The sequence below is a fragment of the Rhinatrema bivittatum genome, chromosome 18 (genome assembly GCF_901001135.1).
Source record: "Rhinatrema bivittatum chromosome 18, aRhiBiv1.1, whole genome shotgun sequence".
In the NCBI taxonomy this organism is placed as follows: domain Eukaryota; kingdom Metazoa; phylum Chordata; class Amphibia; order Gymnophiona; family Rhinatrematidae; genus Rhinatrema; species Rhinatrema bivittatum.
In genome coordinates, this window is record NC_042632.1 from 41,192,163 (window position 1) to 41,214,916 (window position 22,754).

At 43.4% G+C, this 22,754-nt stretch overlaps 1 protein-coding gene across 1 annotated transcript in view; it reads right to left on the reverse strand.

The window, feature by feature from the left end:
• The window catches only part of ADAM19 (ADAM metallopeptidase domain 19), a 55,671-nt gene that overhangs the window by 19,422 nt on the left and 13,495 nt on the right, over nucleotides 1–22,754 (reverse strand). The window contains exons 2-5 of the mRNA XM_029583447.1: nucleotides 22,512–22,624; nucleotides 20,622–20,692; nucleotides 6,481–6,560; nucleotides 1,169–1,245 (exon numbers count right to left, since the gene is read on the reverse strand). Of these exons, the coding sequence (XP_029439307.1) occupies nucleotides 1,169–1,245; nucleotides 6,481–6,560; nucleotides 20,622–20,625 (161 nt within the window). The 5' untranslated portion in view covers nucleotides 20,626–20,692; nucleotides 22,512–22,624. The remainder of the gene's footprint in view (nucleotides 1–1,168; nucleotides 1,246–6,480; nucleotides 6,561–20,621; nucleotides 20,693–22,511; nucleotides 22,625–22,754) is intronic.

Below are 22,754 nucleotides of genomic sequence, written 5' to 3' on the forward strand. Positions count from 1 at the left end.
CCGGAAAGAGAGTCTGGTGTCAAAAATGACACCCAGGTTACAAACCTCCTGAGAAATCGATAAAGTTAGCAATAGTTAAATGCTGAGGCATGCTATGGGACAGAAATCTGAGAGAGATAAGATCTCAGCTTTCGCCATGTTTATCACTGACCCTATTCTTGTTAGCAAGGTATTTTCCGTGACTGCGGTGGGGGAGAAGATCCTGAATGAATCAGGCTGCAGGGTCTCTTCCTGGGAACACGGCGCAGAAGGATTCATTAGAAAGGTCCACTCAGGATGGTCCGGGGGCAGTGCTGCATAATAGCACCTGGCTTTGAATTCGGGCTCAGGACTCCGCCCTGCTCCGAGCTGACTGGGGGATCCTGCAAATGGAGTGATCACAGCACCCAGGCGAGGGGACGGAGGGGAAGCAACACCTATTGGCTGGATTTGGGGCCAATGGACTGCAGGGTTCCAGAAGGAGCTCCGGTACATGGCCTCTGGTCCAGGACTGCCGCTGAAATCACCGGGACAAGGGAATTGGGAAGGTTCTATAAAATGGGGGGGAAATCCCAGTTGTGAATGAAGACTCACAATGCTGCCCTGGCTTTGGTTGAGCTACCAGGCACCCCCTCCCCCCCCCTAAAAAAGGATTTCACTCGCAGCATCTAGAGATAAAGAGCATGAAACCGGATAAAACGATCTGGTGCACTGCCTTCTTCTAGGGCTGATTATTTATGATATGTCACAGGTGGCTGCAAGCTCTCCTATTTATACCATGAGCTATTTCTTCCTCATTAAGATCAGCTGGGCCTTTTTTTTTGGGCAGAATTATTTCCTGACTGGCTTCATCCAAGCAGCCCCTGGTCCTTCGAGGCCTGCCGCTTCCAAGCGGAGATTATGGCAAACATTCGCTAACAGCTGTAGCGCGTCTAAGCTGCATGCGGGAACGCGGTCTGAATTTTATTATTGCTCCTCTGGCAGAGGATGTACAAATATAACCGGCATCCCCTCGGCAGAGTCCCAGAGGAAAGATAGATCTTTCACATGGTAATAAACAAGCAGTGTGCAGTCCCCACCTGCAAGAGTGTGGGTGGGAGGTGCTTGGACCCAGGGAGGGGAGGAGTCAGAGGCAGCGACCTGACCCGGTTCAATGGATTATACAGGTTTTCCCCACTGCTTCTCTTACCTTATTCCTCTGCAAGTGCTGAGTGTCACACTCGAACGCTGCAGCCCTCTCACGGAGCCATGGTAATAGCAGTGCTCCTGGGGGGCAGCAAAAGAAATGTAAAATGTGAGCACGGACAGAGCAGATCTTTAGCCATTGCTTAAACCTGCAGGGTTTTGAACCCCGCCCTCCTCCTGAGCATTGCAGAAAAATGCCAACCACCTGAACTCTGATTTTAAAATGATAAAAGTAAATTGTGCATGTTGTGTCCACCACGTTTCAGTAATGCAAAAGCATTGTTATAGTAAATATAAACACTCGGCAACTCAGGTCGTTGTAGTAGGCATGTTCCCTTTATGGAAGCTGTTTGCATTAAATCGACGGGCTAATTATAACCCCCAGAGAAGAGAATTCAGATTCTTGTGATAAAACTGGATCAGCATCAGATCGTCCACAATAATTCTTCAGTAATAAGATAGACGTACTGTTACCACCTGTCTAGAACATGTCCATTTGATCTGTGGATACTATATTGTACTTCCATTAGACTAGGAGAATTACAGTACTCAGTATATGTGTTAATCTATTATTTGTAAGGGCTAGATAAATTACATGGATGGGCAGACTAGATGAGCCATATGGTCTTTTTCTGCCATCATATTTCTAGGAATCTGTGTTTCTAGGAGAGATACTTTATGTATCCTGAGAGTCAGATTCCTTTCTTGCACCAGTGTGTGAATAGGGGGCTTAAAATCAACAACATGTGTCCAGGCTCTGTCTTTACTCCAAATAAGATCAAAGACCACACAGGTCAAACAATGAAAGAAAGAGCAGGGGGGCCAATTCCAGTCCTCAAGAGCCACAAACAGGTTTGGTTTTCAGGATACCCACAATGAATGTGCAGGAGATATATCCGCATATAATAGAGGCAAGTTCATGCAAATCTATCTCCTGCTTATTTATTGTGGATATCCAGAAAATCAGGCCTGTTTGTGGCTGTTGAAGAGTTGGCCAACTCTTTTCTAGGAACACATACAGTTATCCTTCAAATAGATTAACATATGCATTCAGTACCATAATTCTCCTAATCTAGTAACAGTGTCACATATTGACAATATGCTACAGTCTGATCCTTCAGTGTTTTAGACACAGACAGGTAAGAAAAAAGCTTCTTCCTTGCATACTAAGGGGTCTATTTGCAGCCGCTGTCCAGTCAGCAAAGTTAGACGGATGAACTTATTTAGCTAACTTTCGGGCCAATACAATACAGTGCGCTCCGATGGAGCGCACCGTTAACCCGCCATTGAACGCGCATTTTCGACACACTAGCGTTACCCCTTATTCAGTAAGGGGCCGAAAACGCGCGTCCAATCCCCCGAACCTATTAGCGCCCGCAACATGCAAATGCGTGTTGATGGCCCTATTAGGTATTCCTGCGCGATTCAGAAAACAAAATGTGCAGCCAAGCCGCACATTTTGCTTTCAGAAATTAGCGCCTACCCAAAAGGTAGGCGCTAATTTCTCCAGGTACCGGGAAAGTGCACAGAAAAGCAGTAAAAACTGCTTTTCTGTGCACCCTCCAACTTAATATCATGGAAATATTAAGTCGGAGGTCCCGAAGGGTAAAAAAAGAAAAAAAATTTTGAAATCGGCCCGCGGCTGTCGGGTCGAAAACGCTCAATTTTGCCGGCGTCGGTTCTTGAGCCTGCTGACAGCCACGGGCTCGGAAAACCCGCCGGCAAAATTGAGCGTCGGCTGTCAAACCCGCTGACAGCCGCTGCTTCGGTCCAAAAGGAGGCGCTAGGGATGCGCTAGTGTCCCTAGCGCCTCCTTTTGCCTGTTTTTACTGCCGGGCCTCATTTAAATACAGAATCGCGTGCACAGGAGAGTGGCCTGTGCGCGCGCAGAGAGATTCACCCGCTGTCCCGCGTACTTTACTGTATCGGCCGTTTGTTGGTATAATCAGTGGCACAAGCAGTGCTACTGAAAATACCCAACTAAATTAAAGTTAGCCAGAGACATTTATCCAACAAACTTTAGGACTACTCTATGGCATGACAAGGATCAGCCGGATAAATTATCTGGTTAATTTAACTCTGCCCTGGAATGCCCCAGATAATGAGTTATCTGGCTAAAAATGTCATTGGATAAGTGCCCACAATATTCAAAAGTCAGCATTTAGTCACAAAAAAATGACAAGTTGACTGGCCAAATGCCTTTGAATGTGGACCCCTTGATGTCCAGATGCAGAGAATCATTTTTTTTTTGTGCAAAATTGGAGTTTAGCATAGAACAGTCTTTAAATCGTGCACAGCTATGCATTCTGACTAACCGAATAGATCAATTGTACAATGCATCTTTTATGTTCTAAAACTGTTTAGCTCTTCCAAAAACATGTTTCTAATGGTCAGACTGTACAAACTTCAACTGCGACAGAGAACGCAGACACAATGGATTTCATAGACAGACTGATGTTACCTCTGCTCTTACAGAAGTGCCAAAGTTCTCTTCCAAACTCAGAACCAGTTAAGAGGGCAATTTTCAAAGTGATTTTATGACAGTGAAAAAAAAAAAAAAAAAAAAAAGCAACTTGTGTTAATTCCGCCGACTGAAAATTGCCCATCCTCAGTGTGACTGACTTTCAGCCGCACTGAGAGGAGGCACTGCTAAGGCCAGGAGAGGAAACGCACGAGCGTAGACGGCATTTTCAACGCTACGCGCATCCTTTTCCAGTCGATTTCAACCCGCATGCGGCCACGTTTCAAATCAAAAACGTGGATAGTTTGAAAATTGTCCCCCCGAAGAGGGCAACAATGAAAACCCATTCTGCGGGTAAAAAAAAAACAAAAAACAACCTGTGGAAAAGGGCTTTTCTAAACATTAACTGCTCACCCACTACATGAGCAATAAGGGCACTTTTCTCCACATATTTTCAGAGGTGTTCCCAGGGTAGGATTTGGTTAGGGGGAGGCACTTGCGTGGATAGTTTAAGAATCACAAATTTTTCCCTTGAAAAGGCAGGTGCAAATCTCTGCCAGCACTTTTTATGTGAGGCAATAATCAAAGCAAAACTTTCATCAAAGCTTTGATTGTTTCAGCAACCCCCCCCCGGGAAAAAGCTATCCACAGGCTTTGCAGAAACGTGGGCGGTTTGATTACTCCCTCCCGAGTGAGATGACCAGGCACCTCCTTCCTTCCTCCTCGTACAAAAATTCCCTCCTGGATATTCTGGGTTCAGTTCAGGGCAGGGTCTCTGATGCGCCAAGCAACAAAGAAATACTCGGGAGTCAACGGGTGACACTAAACCCTTTCTCCAGCCCTCACCTTCTCTTTCTAGCTGCCACGGGGCAGAGTCCCGCATGGCATGCGATGAGTTCATGTGTCCCTTGGCTCCCGAGCCAATTCATTTCTTTGTGTAAATCCAGCAAAGGCTCTGAGCTCAGCAAATCTTAAAGAGGGATCGAGTGAGAGCCCAGCTGTCCAGAGCCGGCCTTCCAGCACACGGCAGAGGCAGAGAAGAATATCAAACCCAACTGGGAAATCTATCCAGCGAAGCAAACATTTTGTTTTTGAAAGTGGCTAAAGCATGTTATTACTCGTACTGACACAAGTAATATAACTAGTTACTGTTACTGACTGCTCAGAAAGCAAAGTAACAATTTGAAATGTACTCAAAGTACTTTTCAGCTACTTTGAATTCATTTGAAAATGAAGCCTATCACTTGAATATTGTTTGATTCAGGACCCAGACGTGAGCATGAAAACTAATATATTCTGGATATTTTACATAAGGGGATTAAACAGAAATGGCTCAGACTAGTCAACTTTATAGGCTCTGTTCTGTACTTCAGAGCAGTGGTTCCCAACCCTGTATTCACAGTCCTCAGCCAGTCTTGTTTTTAGGATCACGTGAATATGCATGAGATATATTTGCATGCAATACCTCCACTGGATACTAATTGGTCTCATGCATATTCTCAGGGGATATCCTGAAAACCAAAATAGTTGAGGGACCCTTCGAGCAGGCTTGGGAACCTCCAAAAAATTAAATCTCTCTGCATATCAGCCTCCCCTCTTGTTTTAGCTTTTGTGTTACTAATATAGGAAAGAACAGAAGAAAAGTTTCGCATCTTTACAAAAAAAAATTGTATCTACATTGGTATTGCATGACAAGAATCAGTTAACCATGCATTTATGTACCAAGACAGAATAGTAATCAATTCCATTACTTGCAATAGTCCTAAAAGAAGCAACATTAACTCGTTATTGTAACATATTTGTGTGTGCATAGCAGCACACACAGTAGAAGAAACCCTTTTTCTCTATGGCTTTATTTTTATCAACAGACCTTTATTCAACTACCTTTAGGGAAAATTGTGGACTGGCCAGGGTCTCATGGCAGCACTACATACTGTAGTGCAAGACACCTGGGTTCAAATCCCTGATCTGATTACTCCTCCTTATGGCAGCAAAAGCTATAAGTGCTGCAAAGATGATCACAGTTGCTGGGACAGAGGGAAGTCCCAACCATCACACAACAGCGACACCTGCAGGCCAGGCTCAGGGTGCATTCATGCCAGGCTCTAAGAGCCATGGTCAAGGAATGTCACTGCCATGGATGGGTTATAAAATGAGGGATCTACAAAATGAAGAAATGTGCCAGAACAAAGATGTAGCACATGTCATCTAGACATTAAACCAAACCTGCTATTCTTATCTTTTATGAAAAAAACAAAAAAAAACCCTTCCAGTGAAATATGTTTCACTTTCATAAAATGTGGCAGGAGAAAAAAAAATCCCTTGCCACCTTTCATTCAGCCAAGAAAGCATTAAAAGAGTGTGGCTTATTGAGTAAGGGTGTCCCCTGGTGGTGGGAGGTGTTATTGCATGGTGTGGAATGTGCATATGTAAGCATGACCCTAGGAGGGTGTGGGGCTTGGAGTATATCAACAAGAGCGTGCCCCCTCTGCCCCCAAAGATTGAAGAGTGTGTGTGTGTGTGTGTGTGTGTGTGGGGGGGGGGGTATTGGGCTAGTGGGCTGAGGTGGGAAATCCTCTTCCTCTCTACCTCTCTGCTGCCACTGAGGTCTCTATCACCATGCAGGCTGCTGCCACTCCTGGCCCACGGCAATGGGAAGCGACACCGGGGCAGTGCAGTAGGGGGTGGCTGCATATGGTACCTGCCCCGATTCCTCCTTGCTCTCAAAAAGGACAGCCCTGTGCATACGAGTCACTCAAGAGAAGCCGATCACCATGAGCCCTTCCAGCAAGCATCAGAGCTGAAGAAATGTTACCTTCTCTCCAGCCTGCTCCCATTCTGTCTACGATACTTACAGTGCGGTTTAAAGGCAGGGACATTTGGGATTCCAGTAGGAGAATAGTAGGTTTCGGTATATTCTGGAGAAAGGAGCTGCCTACAAAGTATAAAGAAACAAATAATTTAGGACTGTCCTGAGTCATTTCTCAAGCTTGCCTACTTTGCAGATTTGCTTTGGTGGTTTTTTTTTTGCATGTTGTGCTCTTACTGAAATGTCAGGATTATCCAACATGAATTAGCAAATGACCACATGGGTCACTTCATTAGGTGTTATAGGTTTAATGTAATCTAAATTCATTCATATTTAACCATATTTAATTATTCATATTTGCCCTGGTACTACAACAAGAGCAGCACTGAAATCACCAATGCACGGTCGGAGCAGGTCTATAAAATACCAGAATAGAAAAGCTCGTTATTGTGACCGATTTCTTTTAGAAGTATGAACTAAACCTCTAAGCAGACCAAAAGAATAAGACCCTGAATTGTATCAGCACCAAGCTCCAAATGGGACAATTGACAAAACTTCAGGGAAACCAAAACTTCTGTATTGCGAGGGACGCTGGCCAGCAGGACAACATTCACTGGGTGTTTAAATGCTTTCCAATGACAGAGCCGTAGAAGGCAAGCCAATGACTTAGAGACAGCAGAAAGTATTAGGCTCTCCGGAGATCCATGCGAGACGTATCCAGATAGTGGGCTAATGGGCTGAGGTCACAAGCTCACATTTTAATGGGAAAACGCCATTGTACAGCTATGAACTTCATCTCAGAGCACACATTAATGCAGAATGCACCTGTGGTTAAAAACACTCTTCCATGATTCTCCCTTAAACTGCATACCACACAAAATTACGAGACACATGGAATCCTGCCCAGGAAATCCCCCTAGCGCCTTCTGTTACAGTACAGCCCTAATCGAGTACAGTGACCTCTTTATAGGTTTGCACAGGACAGCTGTGCAAATTCCTGGAGTCGCCAGTCTGGGATCCAGGGGTGAGATTGCACAAAGGAGATGGGAATTTTTTTTTTTTTTAGCACAATCTAGATTAACCGAAGTAAGAAATATTTGGGTCCTTTTGCAGTCTCTTCAGCAGGACCTGTGAATCAGGGGAGAAATGTAGTACAAAAAAATCATCTACATAGTAGGAAATGCGCTTTACATCTCTGGCCACATGGACGCCTCTTCTCTCTGCCACTGAGATAAACCATGGCATCCACAGCTCTGGCTGCGCCTATGAGGCAGATACCCGAGCCGATGACCAGGGGAGGTGAGAGAGAGAGACAGCCTGGAAGAGAGAGGAGAGAAACACCCCCCCCCCCCCAAAAGGAAATGTGCTGCCTCCATATCTCTTCCTCCCTCCTCCATCCCCGCTGTGACCTAGCAGGGCCTCGAGCTACTTTTCTTCTGTTTTGCTAGGAATCAACAATGATCATCTTTCTCCCCCTCCCCTAACAGGAATCAGGGCAATACAGTCGTCACCCCATCCCCCACCGGGAACCTCAGTGAAACTGGAGCTGCCTCCTCTTCTGCCAGTGGGAAGGACCAAGAATAATCCATCTCCCATGGGTGCCAGCTGGTTGGTCCTATCCAAGTCAGCTAATCACAAAAAAATCTTTTAAATTGTGTGGCCTCCTTCCCAATGCAGCACAAGAAACACACCAAGTGACACTGAATATTCATAAATATTATGCACTAGATATACATATAATTCACAGGTGTATCATAAAGAAAGAAGATAGGGCACTATCGCATGCGATACTCGTAAGTGCGCAGCGGTGTCAGCCAACCAAAATCAGTAGGGTGCAAAACTAGTACACATCATGCATTTCATATGGGCTTTTATGGTTGTTTTGCTCACAAATTAGGAATAAATACAGAGCAATTTTCCTTGACAAAGTAAGCCTCTTAATTTTTACCATTAGCAGGAGTTCAGTAAAAGGGGACTTTTGTTGTATTTCTTCTAACATTTTGCCACATGAATTTCCAACTGGTTTATTTTATTTATTTAATTATTTATTTTTGCTTGCTGTGGTCTAATAAATCTTCCACATTTCTACAAGCAGCCCCAAAGAAGCAGGCTTTCAAACTCAGCAATTGCATATTAAGAAGTCAATGGTAAACAAACACAGGCAATAGCACAAACACATCCTGCTCGGAAGGTCATTTGCAGATCCTCAGAATCGTGCAGTTTTCCTTCCTTCACTGTTTCCTTGCAAAATTGCTGTAGGAGCTAATCTGAAATTTGGGTCATTCTGTGCAACTACAAATAAAATATATTTTTTTTTTACAAGGTCTTTTCAATTTGAGGAAGAAACTCAAAAGCAATACTGGTCCCTATTTCGGAAGAAGACAGACTGAGGTCATGAAAGCGAGTTCTCCAACGTCTTCCTACTGTGAGGTCAGCGGCACTGGCAACGCGCCATGGCTCTTAGAGGACGATTTACAAAAGCTGTTTTACGCAGGTAAATACCGCAGCTCCTCGGAGCGGCGAGAAAGTAACCACAGGGTTCACAATGCACCTGCTTTTATCTGTATTACAATGGATGTTCCTTTGGGCGGGTTTGGGTCAGGAGGGGAAAACAGAACAAGAACGTGGCATTTTCAAAGCAGGAGCACTGCCAATCCTCACAAATAGAGGGTACAAAGCACATTTTTGCCCACATAATTTCACTGTGAAAAGTAATTAGAAAATCTGCGCAGGAAAAGTACTCCATACTTTGCAGCTTCACGGGCTTCTGAAAACTGGCTCCTTAAAACAAGAAATTTCTAGTTCACGTTGACCACTGCTATCATAGACTGATTTGCTGGCCAATGGTGCTGCAATTTTAAAAGAAAAAATCATTTGCATTTGACTCTGTTGGGAGGCATCTCTTTGTACTTTTCCTTGCTCTCTCACTGCTGCTTGCATTTTATCCTGCATCAGAAGATCAACCATGCCATACAGTGCAGAGAGGGCCCTGTTTGCTTTTCAGTGCAAGCAGAGTGCATCTCCTGTGTGGGACTTTCAAAAACTACTTCTGACATCTGGGGAGGGAGGCGGGGAAGGCAAATGACCCTCTTGTTGTCCCCTCCTCCAACTCTATGGCAAGGGACCCATGTGCAAATCAGCATTTCATTTTGACAGCAGACAAATCTGCCACATTAAATATTCTCTGAGCCAATAGATGCAAACCTTAGATCCGTTTTCATACTGATTCTTTTCAAGCAAGAAGGGAAGAGGATAAACTCAATACCGTCTCACGCCAAGCAGCGTCTGGAGTATAATTGACTTTTATCTCCACTTGCAGAGGAACAAGCCCCCAACTCTGCTTTGATGTGGGAAGCTTTATCAAAAGGATTCTTGTCTTGCCGGCCTGGATCCGATAATGCTGCTATCAGTTATTTCCTCCAGTATTTTGTGGGCAATAGATGCTAAACAACAACGTCATTGCAAAATGCAGGTCTTGCTTTAATCTTCCTCCTTGCAACATCAGCAAAATATTTCGAGAACGTTTCACCATTGATGCACACAGAAACTTTGGGCCAAAGCAAGAACAACAACAACAAAAAAATAGTGCAATGTTCTCAGGAGTGATTTTGAACTTTGAAACGCTTCATTAGAAGGTTGATATCTGTTGCAGGTGAAACTGGTATCTTACTAGTTCTGGGCCAGGAGAAAAGTGGTTGCAGTGCCTGAGCTTTTGACACTAAGCAAATCACTCCTTCACATCCAGAAACTCAGGTACCATAGCCTCTTTTCTACTGGTCCAATGAATGGGATAAAAAAATGAAAAAGGCAAAAATCCACGTCTCCGAGGACTGGAGGGAGGGGACTTTGTTGAATTACCTACCAACAAAAGGAAGTGCAACCTAGACATTCTTCACAACCTGATGGCCACTGGAACTCTGCTGCAGCTCACAGTGGCAATGCCTGTTTCTGTCCGACTGACAGGCACGTGGAACTTTCTTTCCTACTGTAGCTTTAATCTCGTGAGCTTTATTGCAGAATGGAGCAGAGGTAAAGATGGGTTAGCAGGACATGGACTGACCATGCCGTCATTCACTATGTTACCCCGCCATATACCTTCCAAACTTAAGACATTTTGCTGAACTCGCCAATGTTTGTCCAATAGTTCTGCATTTTGCCAATCTTCATCTTTTTCAGCACTTGAGAATCCATTGGAGACTTCCAGAAAAATTACTAAATCTCTAGAAATGGTCCGAAAATTCTCCATATAGTGCAGAAAGCCATTGCAGGGTATGGGAGTACATACTGAGTGTACTTTCTCTCTACATAAGCTAGTGATCCAGTATTTGATAATGTAAGCCAAACAGTCAGGCGATTAATGATCAAAATTAATTGGGCTCTTGGACCAAATGTAATTCTCAAAGCTTTAGGTCAAAATGTATCACCTAAAATCAAAGGAAGATCCATCTCAAAATGATCCATCTCCGACCTGATAACATCAGATGGATTTATTCCCCCTCTTTTCTTTCTATTTTAATTGCTCTTCTCCTCTGGATTCATGATGCAATTCATCCAGAAGTAAAAAATATTAGAACTAAAACAAAACGCATATTCAGAATTATAAAGTGATCAGAAAGCCCCTTCCAGTGGCAACCACTTCCTGCAGCCTGCTTGTGAGGAGAGAAGTCCTTTTTATTTTTCATTAAGCTGAAAGCTTTGACGGGGGGGGGGGGGGGGGGGGAGGCTTATAAGAGAGCAATGAGACAAGCTCTGGAGAGGAGCCATAATGTGCTGCTCCATAAGGCCGTTAGAAGCAATCTTGGACCGTCGCCATGAAATCAATGATATCATTGTTTTGGATCGAGCTCCTTCTGAGTGCCAGTTACACATGGCATAAAAAAAAAAAAAGTCTGCGTTATGAGGGCATGGCCCCTCACTGTATGCTGGGCAACAGACAAAAAAAAAAATAAAGCTCCCATCTGAGGGCAAATATTTAACCAGTGAGGTTTTGGAAACATTTATTAAAAAGCGTTCCAAGAGGCGTACTGCAGAGGAATTAATGCAGCAGAGCACAGAATGAGTTAAGGAGGCTTAGAAACGATACAAAAGAGAATGAGGGAAGGAGGTAGGAAAGAGATGGAGTAAGAACTAAAGAGCGTTAGACACTAACAGGATGTAGGGTGAGCTACCTGCTGTACATGCTCATTGCACCGAGGAGTTCCCTGGAGAAGGTTTACTCTAAGCCCAAGATTGGCTGACCTGATTTCAGCTCAGTTAGTGTTCAGGGCAGCACACAGCATACAATGCTGTCAGCTACAAATGGAGAAGTAAATGGGAAATTCCCTTTCCATTCTCTCCTGCTCAGCTTCTCCTTTCAACTGTAATTATTGGGATAGAGAGAACGCATTTTATGTTGTAGCTGCAGGATTATTCAACTCACCAGAAGCTAATTACATGGCCAAAAGATTTTTAGCCTGCTCTCTAAAGGGAGAGAGAGGTTTCTAAGCTCACCCTTGTCTGCAAATAACGTCCCTAGTCAGTGTCTTATCAACTCCAAATTGTCAGGGCTTGTCAAGGGGAACATGAGGATTCCATCAGGGTATTTTGCTTTTCATCAACATATTCTAGGAATACATGCGTGCAATTGTCATCCCCTGATGTACTTTACTTTTGGGTTTTACATGCATTTTGCATCTGAGCCATAGCAAATCTTTTTGACTTGTCAGGGAGTCCATAAAGAACATGACAAGATATAGTTCCCAGGCTAACCACCATAATCACTATATTAACTCAAGGCGCCTACCTGTCTCACTTAAAAATGCTGTGATTAAATCTATATTGAAGAAACCAGGCATCAAACCCAGCGTAGATGATCACTATCGCCCAGTCTCTAGCCTTCCCTTCCTATCCAAGTGGAGAAAGTGGTCTATTTTCATATCTATTAGTTAAAATTTCTAAGCTATCATTAAAATCATCCATTGTACCTGAAGACTGGAGGGTGGCCAATGTAACCCCAATATTTAAAAAGGGATCTATGGGCGATCCTGGAAACTGTAGACCAGTGAGCCCGACTTCAGTGCCGGGAAAAATAGTGGAAACTATTCTAAAGATCAAAATCACAGAGCATATAGAAAGACATTGTTTAATGGAACACAGTCAACATGGATTTACCCAATGGAAGTCTTGCCTAACAAATCTGCTTCATTTTTTTGAATCCATAAACATGTGGATAAAGATGAGCCAGTAGATGTAGTGTATTTGGATTTTCAGAAGGCGTTTGACAAAGTCCCTCATGAGAGGCTTCTAAGGAAACTAAAAAGTCATGGGATAGGAGGCGGTATCCTTTTGTGGATTACAAACTGGTTAAAAGACAGGAAACAGAGAGTAGGATTAAATGGTCAGTTTTCTCCATGGAAAAGGGTAAATAGTGGAGTACCTCAGGGATCTGTACTTGGACCAGTGCTTTTCAATATATTTATAAATGATCTGGAAAGGTATACGACGAGTAAGACAATCAAATTTGCAGATGATACAAAATTATTCAGAATAGTTAAATCATAAGCAAATTGAGATAAATTGCAGGAGGACCTTGCGAGACTGGAAGATTAGGCATCCAAATGGCAGATGGAATTTAATGCTGATTGAGACTGAGCACAGTTGGAAGGCAGTATATCATCAGCCAGCCTGCTGCCCCCCCTCCCCCCTCCCCAGATTGTTGCCGCCCTAGGCACAGGCCTAGTGTGCTTCTTGACAAATCCAGGCCTGTCCGTACATAGTCTGGGAGTACAACTTGTGACTGACCCACACCAAATTTTCAGGATTAGAAGGAGCTAACTTTTCATGACAATGAATAAAAATAAACCATCCAGGGAACAATTCTATGGCGTCGTTATGCAGAAACATAGAATATGACGCCAGATAATAACTGTAGAATCCATCTAGTCTGCCCAAATTACGTCCTGTTGCATGCTGTAGATCCCAATTGATCTTAGGCTTTCTATCTCTTTTTAGAGGATAGGTACCTTCTGTACTTATCCCATCTGTACTTCAGTTCTGCTACTGTTACTGCATATACTTTAGAAGACTCTTCTATGCATCCACCACCTTCTCCGTGAAGTAATATTTTCTGATGAAACTCTTGGGTCTACCCCTCTAGAGCCTCATCTCCTGTTGTAGAACATCCAATCCACATGGGAGCCAGCTTTTAAAAATGACTGGAGGTGCTTAACTCTACTCTGGACACAGTGAAGGAGTCTGTTTAATATTCAGGGTGCCTAAGCACCCACTGCACTCACAGAGCTGGCACCTAAGCTACTGTGCTCAGCTCTGTATGTGTAACCATGAAACTTTTTTTTAGGCAAAAATGTCATTTTTCCATCATCTTCTTTCTAAAAATGCCCACCCCTCTACTGAATTGCCAAGAGAGACTTTGAAAGCTGCTTTTCTCTCACCAAACATTCCTCTTGAGAGCTTCCATACATTAGCACAAATGAACTTCATTAGAGCAGCAGCCGGCATCCTGCATGTTTCCACTCATCCTAGCAGCTAGGGCAGGAAACCATGACCCAGTCGTCTGGTAATAAACAAACACTACCCTGCCCCCCCCCCCCACACCAAGCGCTCCCTCTTCCCCCCTCACCCCAAAAAAATATACATTTCCAAGGACACAGCTCCTCTATCACTGTTAAACACAACCAGATAAGCCAGGAAATGAACTAAAGTAAAAAAAAAAAAAAGCCTCATCTGGCAGCTAAAAATATGCCTGACAGGAGAGGAGGTGAGGAGTTCACACATTTGACCTAGAAGCAGGATATGATATGCCTGCTAGCTAGAGGGTTCTTCTTATGAAGTGCACTAAAATTAGATGTTTACATGCTACCTAATGTCTTAAGACAAATGAGTTCACACTAGAAGACGCTTGGGGTTTAAGATTATTTTCTTCTAAACCTACTGCAAAGAATGTGCCAGCTATCACTACTACCCGGGCCATCCTGAAGAGGGTAATTATTTCATAACAGTGCGCACAGTGGCAACGTCTGCGTGGGCATGGCACACATGGACATTGCCGAGTATTTTCAAAGCAAACTTGCACGTACACGCATATTACTTACTTAAAGTAAGACCCGCTCTTCTTTGGGTGTATCTTACGCACATAATTTTAAAAATCAAAAAGTATGAGCCTAAGTTCCAATTCTGCTATTCCCCCCTCCCCAAGAACACCCTCTCCTGCCATTCAAGGATTCGAGGACTATTTTAGTAAAGCCATTTATGTGCATAAAACCCAATTTCATGCTCACACATACCTTTGAAAATTACCCCCAAAGATCCATTTATAAATGATTATCACGTGCCTGGGCAAAGCATGGGAGAGGCATGCTCAAGCTGGATGATGTTAGTGAGCAAGCATAAAACTGTACAAACCGCATTGTAGACCTCAGGCATTGGCCTGACCCAACTCTTCAATACATGCCTCACCAAGTCCTAACGTAGCAAGAATTGTTTCCCCTCATGCTCTAGATGCATGAGAAGCCATTTGAACAATCAGGAGCCATCTATGAGGAACCTCTGAGCTGGTGTCCCATCTCAAGACCCCGAGGAACCACGCCTCAAACACAATATTAACGTTTCAGTCTTCTCCTGAATTTCCTAATGGGGGGGAAGATTACTCTTCTAGGCCTTGTGTGTTTTAGTTTTCAATCAAGCATTAAAGTCATTGGCAAACAGTACTAATAATCTCATAGTAAACAGCAGAAATAAGCACACTGGAAGCTGATATGGTTTCCAACTTCACTTTTACTGAGAAAGGATGGAAATTAATGAAAACGTCTTTTACAACTCTCAGTACTCGTAAGTCTAATTTACATATTACATCTTTAATAAATTTATGATCTCTTACTTCCATTAAATTTATCCTGTTGTTAATGCCAGTTTCAATTAATAAGGTTGATTCCTTCTCCAGGTCAAGTACTGAGGTATTTAAGCTTCTTCCGAATAACTGGTGGATAGGATATTCTCTCAGTTTATAAGTGTTAAGCTAAAGTCCCATTTAGTCATACCTTTAGTCTAGATTCACCTCCGTCCTTCATTTCATACCTCAATGGTACATTTCAGCTCCTCTCTTCCTGTTCATCTCATTGTGAAGATGGTGGCTACACGAGTGGTGCCACTAGTTTTTGTCTCTCCCCTTATTCCTCCCCACTAGGAATGAATGTAGATTTATTTCTCCATGAATACACTGATGGCCCTAAGGTTCTCTCTCAGTGAAATTCACCACTTCCTCAAGATGATGGAAAACAGAGTCCCTGAGTCCTGGGGCATTCAGGTGAAGAACAAAAAAAGAAAATATTTTAAGGAAAAAGGGAAAACCAAACAAGTGGTAGGCAGGGTGCCAAAAGCTTCCTTCTCACAGCCAAAAGGTTTCCAACAACCATGGCCAAAATAGGGAAAGGTACCCTTTCTTGTTCACTTAACCTGTCTCAATCTCTGAGACGCAAGGGTCCTTCCCTAGGAAAATAAACCTAGGGTGGCAACAAAGAGGCAAGTTGCCCCTAGCTGGGTCAACTTAAGTTGGTGGCCTGAGCTTATTATAGGCTGAGAGCTCACCATCTCAGGCTCCCTCATAGGGGAGCTCAAACTCACACTAATGCTACTGCATCTGTTCCCCCCACACACACTAAAGTTGGACCATTCCTCTTAGTAGAGGCTTCTAGGTCAACCTGTATGGTATCTGCAGTAAGAACAACTCGCAAACAGCCTATGAGGAACTGAAATAACCTTCACCCATGGAGCCGCACAAGACAGGAGAACTGACTGAGAAATTTAACGAAGCCAAACCTTAAACATGAAATAACGCCCACAGAGCTCAAATGATGTGGGCTTTTAATGCCAGAGGCCTCTATTTTCCAAAATTCTTGGTCAAATCTTGGGAGATTGCCAGCCTGTGACTTTTTTTTTTCTCATGCAGCAAAAATGATATTCGGACTAGCGCGGGGCATATTTAGCTTTAGTCAGTGGAGGTTTGCGTCTTGTGCAATTTCTTGCATAATAATGGTCACAGTAAGTGCGGCAAGTCCGTCTTATATTTATAAAAGTGGTTTCGGATGCTCACTGAATGTGAGAACTAGAAAGTGACACTAACCCCTTCTGACATTTAACAGTTTCAAATGAAATGACATATGCCTTAATATAAACATTGTTAGCTGTAAAGAAAGGTGAAGTGGCAGCTTCTTCTCACAATACAAAAATGCTTTCTGCATTTTATCATCATGGTATCCATACCACTGACTTGCATGGCAGATCCTCGGAGTTAAATAAAAGGGTGTCATGCACCAGGTGATGAAAATAGCCGACTGGCTGACACACTCATCATACGGTCCCAGATACAGACTATGGTTTTTATCATCCACATTTTAGGAATATCTGGCCTGGCTCACCTGACTCTACACCTGATCAACTCAGCTTGCCTCCATTTTTTGAAAGAGGAATCTGGGCCTTCGTCTGCAGCCACCAGGGGTTTTTACAATAGTTAGTCTAGAACCCAAGCATCGCAGTCTTTGGTAAGGGGGCCCTTGGGAGCCTAGCACCCGTGCACTCCGACACCTGCAGATGTCGCTGTTGTGCAATGACTGAGTCTTCTTTGCCGTCTAGCATCTCCAGCTCCTGCGGGCCTAAGATGCGGGTGCCAGCTCAGGGAACTGAGCCCAGCCTCACCCGCAGTGCACTGCAGAGCACACCAGCTGCTCAATCATTGGGCCTGGCCATTGGCAGAAACTTTGCTGGTCACACTTAATTCCATTAAAAAAAAAATATGCTCTTCAAAACACACTAATGGGTTCAGACAGTGAGCCACAGAACTGAAAGAAATTATATTGCACGCGTCTGGCAAAAACGTACAACGCTTGCATTTGCACAGACACACATACACGTCAGCTAATATGTTTATTTAAGAATCCCTTCTCAGCCTCATTCTGTCCAAGATGAAATGTAAGGTCTGATCCATGAGTTGAAGACAATCCCTTCCTGGCCTATTGACTAACCTGTACAATGTAAGGGAGGGAAAGTTAATGCCTTTCCATCCAACCTCCAGCTACCCTGGAGAAGTGAAAGCATTTGGAATTTAGTCAAAACGGAAGGATTAAACCTCCCCCCAACACCTAATATATAATGACGTTCAGAGTCCAGTAAGCCTGACAGCAGCTTCCTTGAAGTCTGCCATGAGCTTCTGATGGCTGCAGACCTCTGTCCAAGAGATAAAATGCAGGCAGAAAACCCCTGCTCATGGCTGCTCTTACAGGATGAAGGCAGCGGCACTCCTCCGTCAGGCAAAGTAGCACTCCCAGCAGGCTCCTGGCGGTGAGGTCATCCTGACGGAAACTCATCTGCTTGGGGTATTGCTGTCAGTATTCATTACCCGTGCTGGCTCCCAGTGCACACTGTCTCCATGGTGGGGAGCAGCTCACTTATTCCGGAGAGAGGGCCTGGCTTGGAAGATAACCCAAGCCTCCTGAGCTGATTCTGCAGTAATCTTGCTTCACTTACCACAGCACAATTCAGATCCTCAGCACAATGCAATGGACCAGATGTTCGAGCTGAGAAAAAGATGCCTTTAAACAGAAAGGCAACACAGCACATGCCGGGACTGGCCTTGTGGTTTGACGGCGGTACTGAGAGCTGCAAGGCAGAAAATTAATGCGTGCCTGTGGAGCTCAGGTAACCTGTGGGGGTGAAGCGCTTGATCTCCTCTGCAGGGGGAGGGAACGTAAGAAGTTGCCATACTGGGTCAAACCGAGGGACCATCAAGCCCAGCATCCTGTTTCCAACAGTGACCAATCCAGGATAGAAGTACCTGGCAAGATCTCAAACAGTAAACAGATCCCATGCTGCCAATACCTGTAATAAGCAGTGGCAATTCCCTAACTCAGCTTGACTAATAGCAGTTTATGGACTTCTCCAGGAATTTGTTCCAAACCTTTTTTAAATCCAGATAAGCTAACTGCCTTAACCACATCTTCTGGCAATGAATTACAGAGCTTAATTATGCAATGAGTACAAATGAATTTTCTTTGATTTGTTTTAAATGAGCTACTTGCTAATTTCATGGCATGCCCCCTAGTCCTAGTCTGAAAGAGTAAAAAACTGATTTACATTTAACCCATTCTAGTACTCTCATGATTTTATAGACCTCCATCATATCCCTCCTCAGCTGTCTCTTCTCCAAGCTGAACAGCCCTAACCTCTTTAGCCTTTCCTCATAGGGGAGCTGTTCCATCCCCTTTATCATTTTGGTCGCCCTTCTCTGTACCTTCTCCAGTGCAACTATATCTTTTTTAAAATGCAGCGACCAGAAATGAACACAGTACTCAAGGTGCAGTCTCACCATGGAGCGATACAGAAGCATTATGACATTCTTTGTTTTATTCATCATTTGCTTCCTAATAATTCCTAACATTCTGTTTGCTTTTTTGACTGCCGCAGCACACTGAACCGACGATTTCAATGTGTTATCCACTATGATGCCTAGATCTTTTTCCTGGGTGGTAACTCCTAACATAAAACCTAACATTATGTAAATACAGCAAGGTTTATTTTTCCCTATATGCATCACTTTGCACTTGTCCACATTAAATTTCATCTGCCATTTGGATGCCCAATCTTCCAGTCTTGCAAGGTCCTCCTGCAATTTATCACAATCCTCGAGATTTAACTACTCTGAATAATTTTGTGTCATCCGCAAATTTGATAACCTCGCTCGTCGTATTCCTTTCCAGATCAAAATATATTGAAAGGCACCGGTCCAAACGTCTTTTGAAGTCCAGATACACTAAATTTTTTAAATTTAAATGTCATACTGGGTCAGACCAAGGGTCCATCAAGCCCAGCATCCTGTTTCCAACAGTGGCCAATCCAGGCCATAAGAACCTGGCAAGTACCCAAAAACTAAGTCTATTCCATGTTACCATTGCTAATGGCAGTGACTATTCTCTAAGTGAACTTAATAGCAGGTAATGGACTTCTCCTCCAAGAACTTATCCAATCCTTTTTTAAACACAGCTATACTAACTGCACTAACCACATCCTCTGGCAACAAATTCCAGAGTTTAATTGTGCGTTGAGTAAAAAAGAACTTTCTCCGATTAGTTTTAAATGTGCCCCATACTAACTTCATGGAGTGTCCCCTAGTCCTTCTACTATCCGAAAGAGTAAATAACAGATTCACATCTACCCGTTCTAGACCTCTCATGATTTTAAACACCTCTATCACATCCCCCCTCAGTCGTCTCTTCTCCAAGCTGAAAAGTCCTAACCTCTTTAGTCTTTCCTCAAGGGGAGTTGTTCCATTCCCCTTATCATTTTGGTAGCCCTTCTCTGTACCTTCTCCATCGCAATTATATCTTTTTTGAGATATCACCTGATTCACCCTTGTCAACATATTTGCTAACCCCTTCAAAAACATCTAACAAATTTATAAGGCAAAACTTCCCTATGCTAAATTAATGTTGGCTCTGCCCTATTAGTCTTTTCCTATCCAGATAGTCTGAAGAACAAAATTATTGGCTATCTGCTATCTTTTTGCCTGGCAGTGATGTCAGGCTCATCAGTCTGTAGTTTTCTGGATCACCCCTGGAGCCCTTTTCTAAAAAAATAGGCATTATATTAGCCACCCTCCAATCCTGAGGTATCATAGCTAATTTGAATGAGACGTTCTAGTAATAAGAATGCAATTGCATTTTTTAGTTCTTCCAGAACTCTGGGTTATATACCATCTGGTCCTGGTGATTTGTTACACTTTAGTTTGTCAGTTTGTTTTATTGCATCTTCCTGGCCCATTGTGATTTGATTTGGTTCCTCTGAATAGTCACCCTCCAAGAATTTTTCTGGCAAAGGTATCTCCAGAACATCCACTTTATTAAAGTCTGAAACAAGGAATTAATTTAGTTTTTCTGCAACAGCCTTGTCTTCCCTGAACGCCCCTTTTACCCTCGGTCATCCAATGGTCTGAGTGACTCCTTCACAGGCTTCTTATGTGGTTTTTAGTTTTTGCCTTACTGGCAAGTTTATTTTCAAATTCTCTTTGGTTTGCTTTATTATAATGCTTTACATCTAACTTGCTTGTGCCAAAATCCTTCCTATTTCTTTCCTATTATAGAATATATATATATACCGTACTTACTCATTCTACTATTATAGAATATTATATACCGTACTTACTCATTCTTCTCAATGTCTAAGACGAGATCTCTCCCCTCTGCTGTTACCTGGATTTGAGCCCGGAGTGGATGCTAAATGAATGCAAGATACCGTGTGTTACCTATAAATAGCAGACATCCCAGAATTACAGCAGTGCATTAGCACAAGAAAGAAATTAGTGTCCAAACTGAAGGAGGACCTCACAGCAACCAACAGGCAGAGACTTAAGACTCACTGTGTAAGAGCTGAGTCAAACCTTTCCTGGCTACCTACAGTCGTATGCAGACTGGGAAAGGCTGGAACAGATTTGGCCACTTGGCATTTTACAGAAAATAAAACCCTTATGCAGATTTTATTTATTTATTTAAAACCTTTGTTACCCTCCCTTCCAGAGGCCAGGGCAGGTTACAAGGAAAACACACATGGCCATAAGAAGTCAAATCTTCCCCAAAAGGCTCTGTCCCATATTTGAGGGCAATTGCAGGCCTCTCCCCCACTAAAAGTACATAGGGGGCTTCCGTGATTCACGTGCAGCACTTCGAGCCGGGTTTTAGGGAGGCATTCCCGGGGATGATAAGTTTAGGTGAATGGAGGAACATGGCATGCATATATGGGATTTAAAAAAGCCAAATATGAGTGCAATTTTGGTGCCCCTCCTCGTCTGCCCACACAAATATCAGGTGCAAAGCATGCGGGAACGTTTAGTGTCTGTACTTTGCACTCACTACCTAGGTAGTTTCTCTAAGAAAAACGAGCTGCAGGTACGTGGTAAAAGTAATCCTGTACTTTGCAGCTACACAGGGTACTGAAAATCGCCCCTTTTGGGTCTATATAGGAAAGCTATTTAGCAACGTCACATTACTGTGATGGAAGGGCGGGCCATCTAATTAAAGCAATGAACTTTCTGGTTTAGCCCAACTGCAGAGAGATTTCCAGTTGCACTCTTTAGATTAAAGTTGCAACCGTGAACCTATTAATAATATTCCTTGCTGCAGTAATTCATGGCAACAGTGCAGACTACCGATAGGTCATGCAATGAAATGTCCCCTATTCTTTAGACAATCCCAGTGTAGCATGCTCGGATTCTCTCCGACACACTTGGGAACAGTGTATTATATGCAAATGTCACCAGAAAGAATATCAATGTGCCTTTAGAGAATGCCCTTCTGTTTATGATTTTATTCTTCACTGCAGCCCCAGTTCAGACATTAATGATATGGTAGAAGTTTTCCAGTTACCAGCCCTCTTGACAGGGTAGAGAAGATGACAGTAACCGGAACCTGACAGTGTTCTGTACTGCACAGGGGCGTCCTCGAATGACCTCATGTGGAATTAAGGCAAGCGAGGAGCTAACTCCAGTTTTCAGCCAGCCTGGTGATGCGGACACAGGCATTGCACGCCGTGATACAGGACTCTCGAGTATGAGTTTCCTGCTCGACAGGGATCCAAGCATGCTGAGGAGTGAGGGAGGCAGGACAGCAGCTTCTGGTGCAATGACCCCCCAGCTGACCAAAGAGCGGTGCTGAGGGTGGGAGATTTCCCTCCAGCCCTCATAGCCATCAAGAGACTTTGTGTTGCCCATTCCAGGGAAAAGGAGAAAATTATAAACGTAGGCTGAATGAGGGGAAAAAAAAAGAAAATAGAAGCACCCACAAGGGATTCAACCATAATCAGGTAAATCCCGGTCACAAACTCTCACATCAGATTTTGTCATTTTCTCCTTAAAACAGGGAGGCATTTTTTCACTGCTTTCCTTCTGCTTTTCAGAACCAGAAGTAAAATAATTAAAAAAATAAATAAATATATATATATATATATATATAGTAAGCTGAGTTGGTATGAATAAGAAAACCTGATTTTAATGACAGTTAAAGATGAACTAGACTCTTTGCACACAGTATGCGGTTTCACCTTGTCCTCTGTGCTGCTCCCCGAGTTACTCCTCGTCAGCCAGCGAGGGATTGTCACCTCGTATCCTGAAACACGATCAGTCAGCGCCTGTGGACCGGCATCACTCCCTCTCCCTAATTAACACAAAGCAGCTTTAAAGATAAGGAACTTCTGGGATCGTAAATCACAGAAATGCAAAAAAAAAAAAAAAAACAAAAAACAAACAACTTGTGCGTGGGGAAAGACGATGATGAATGCATTCAA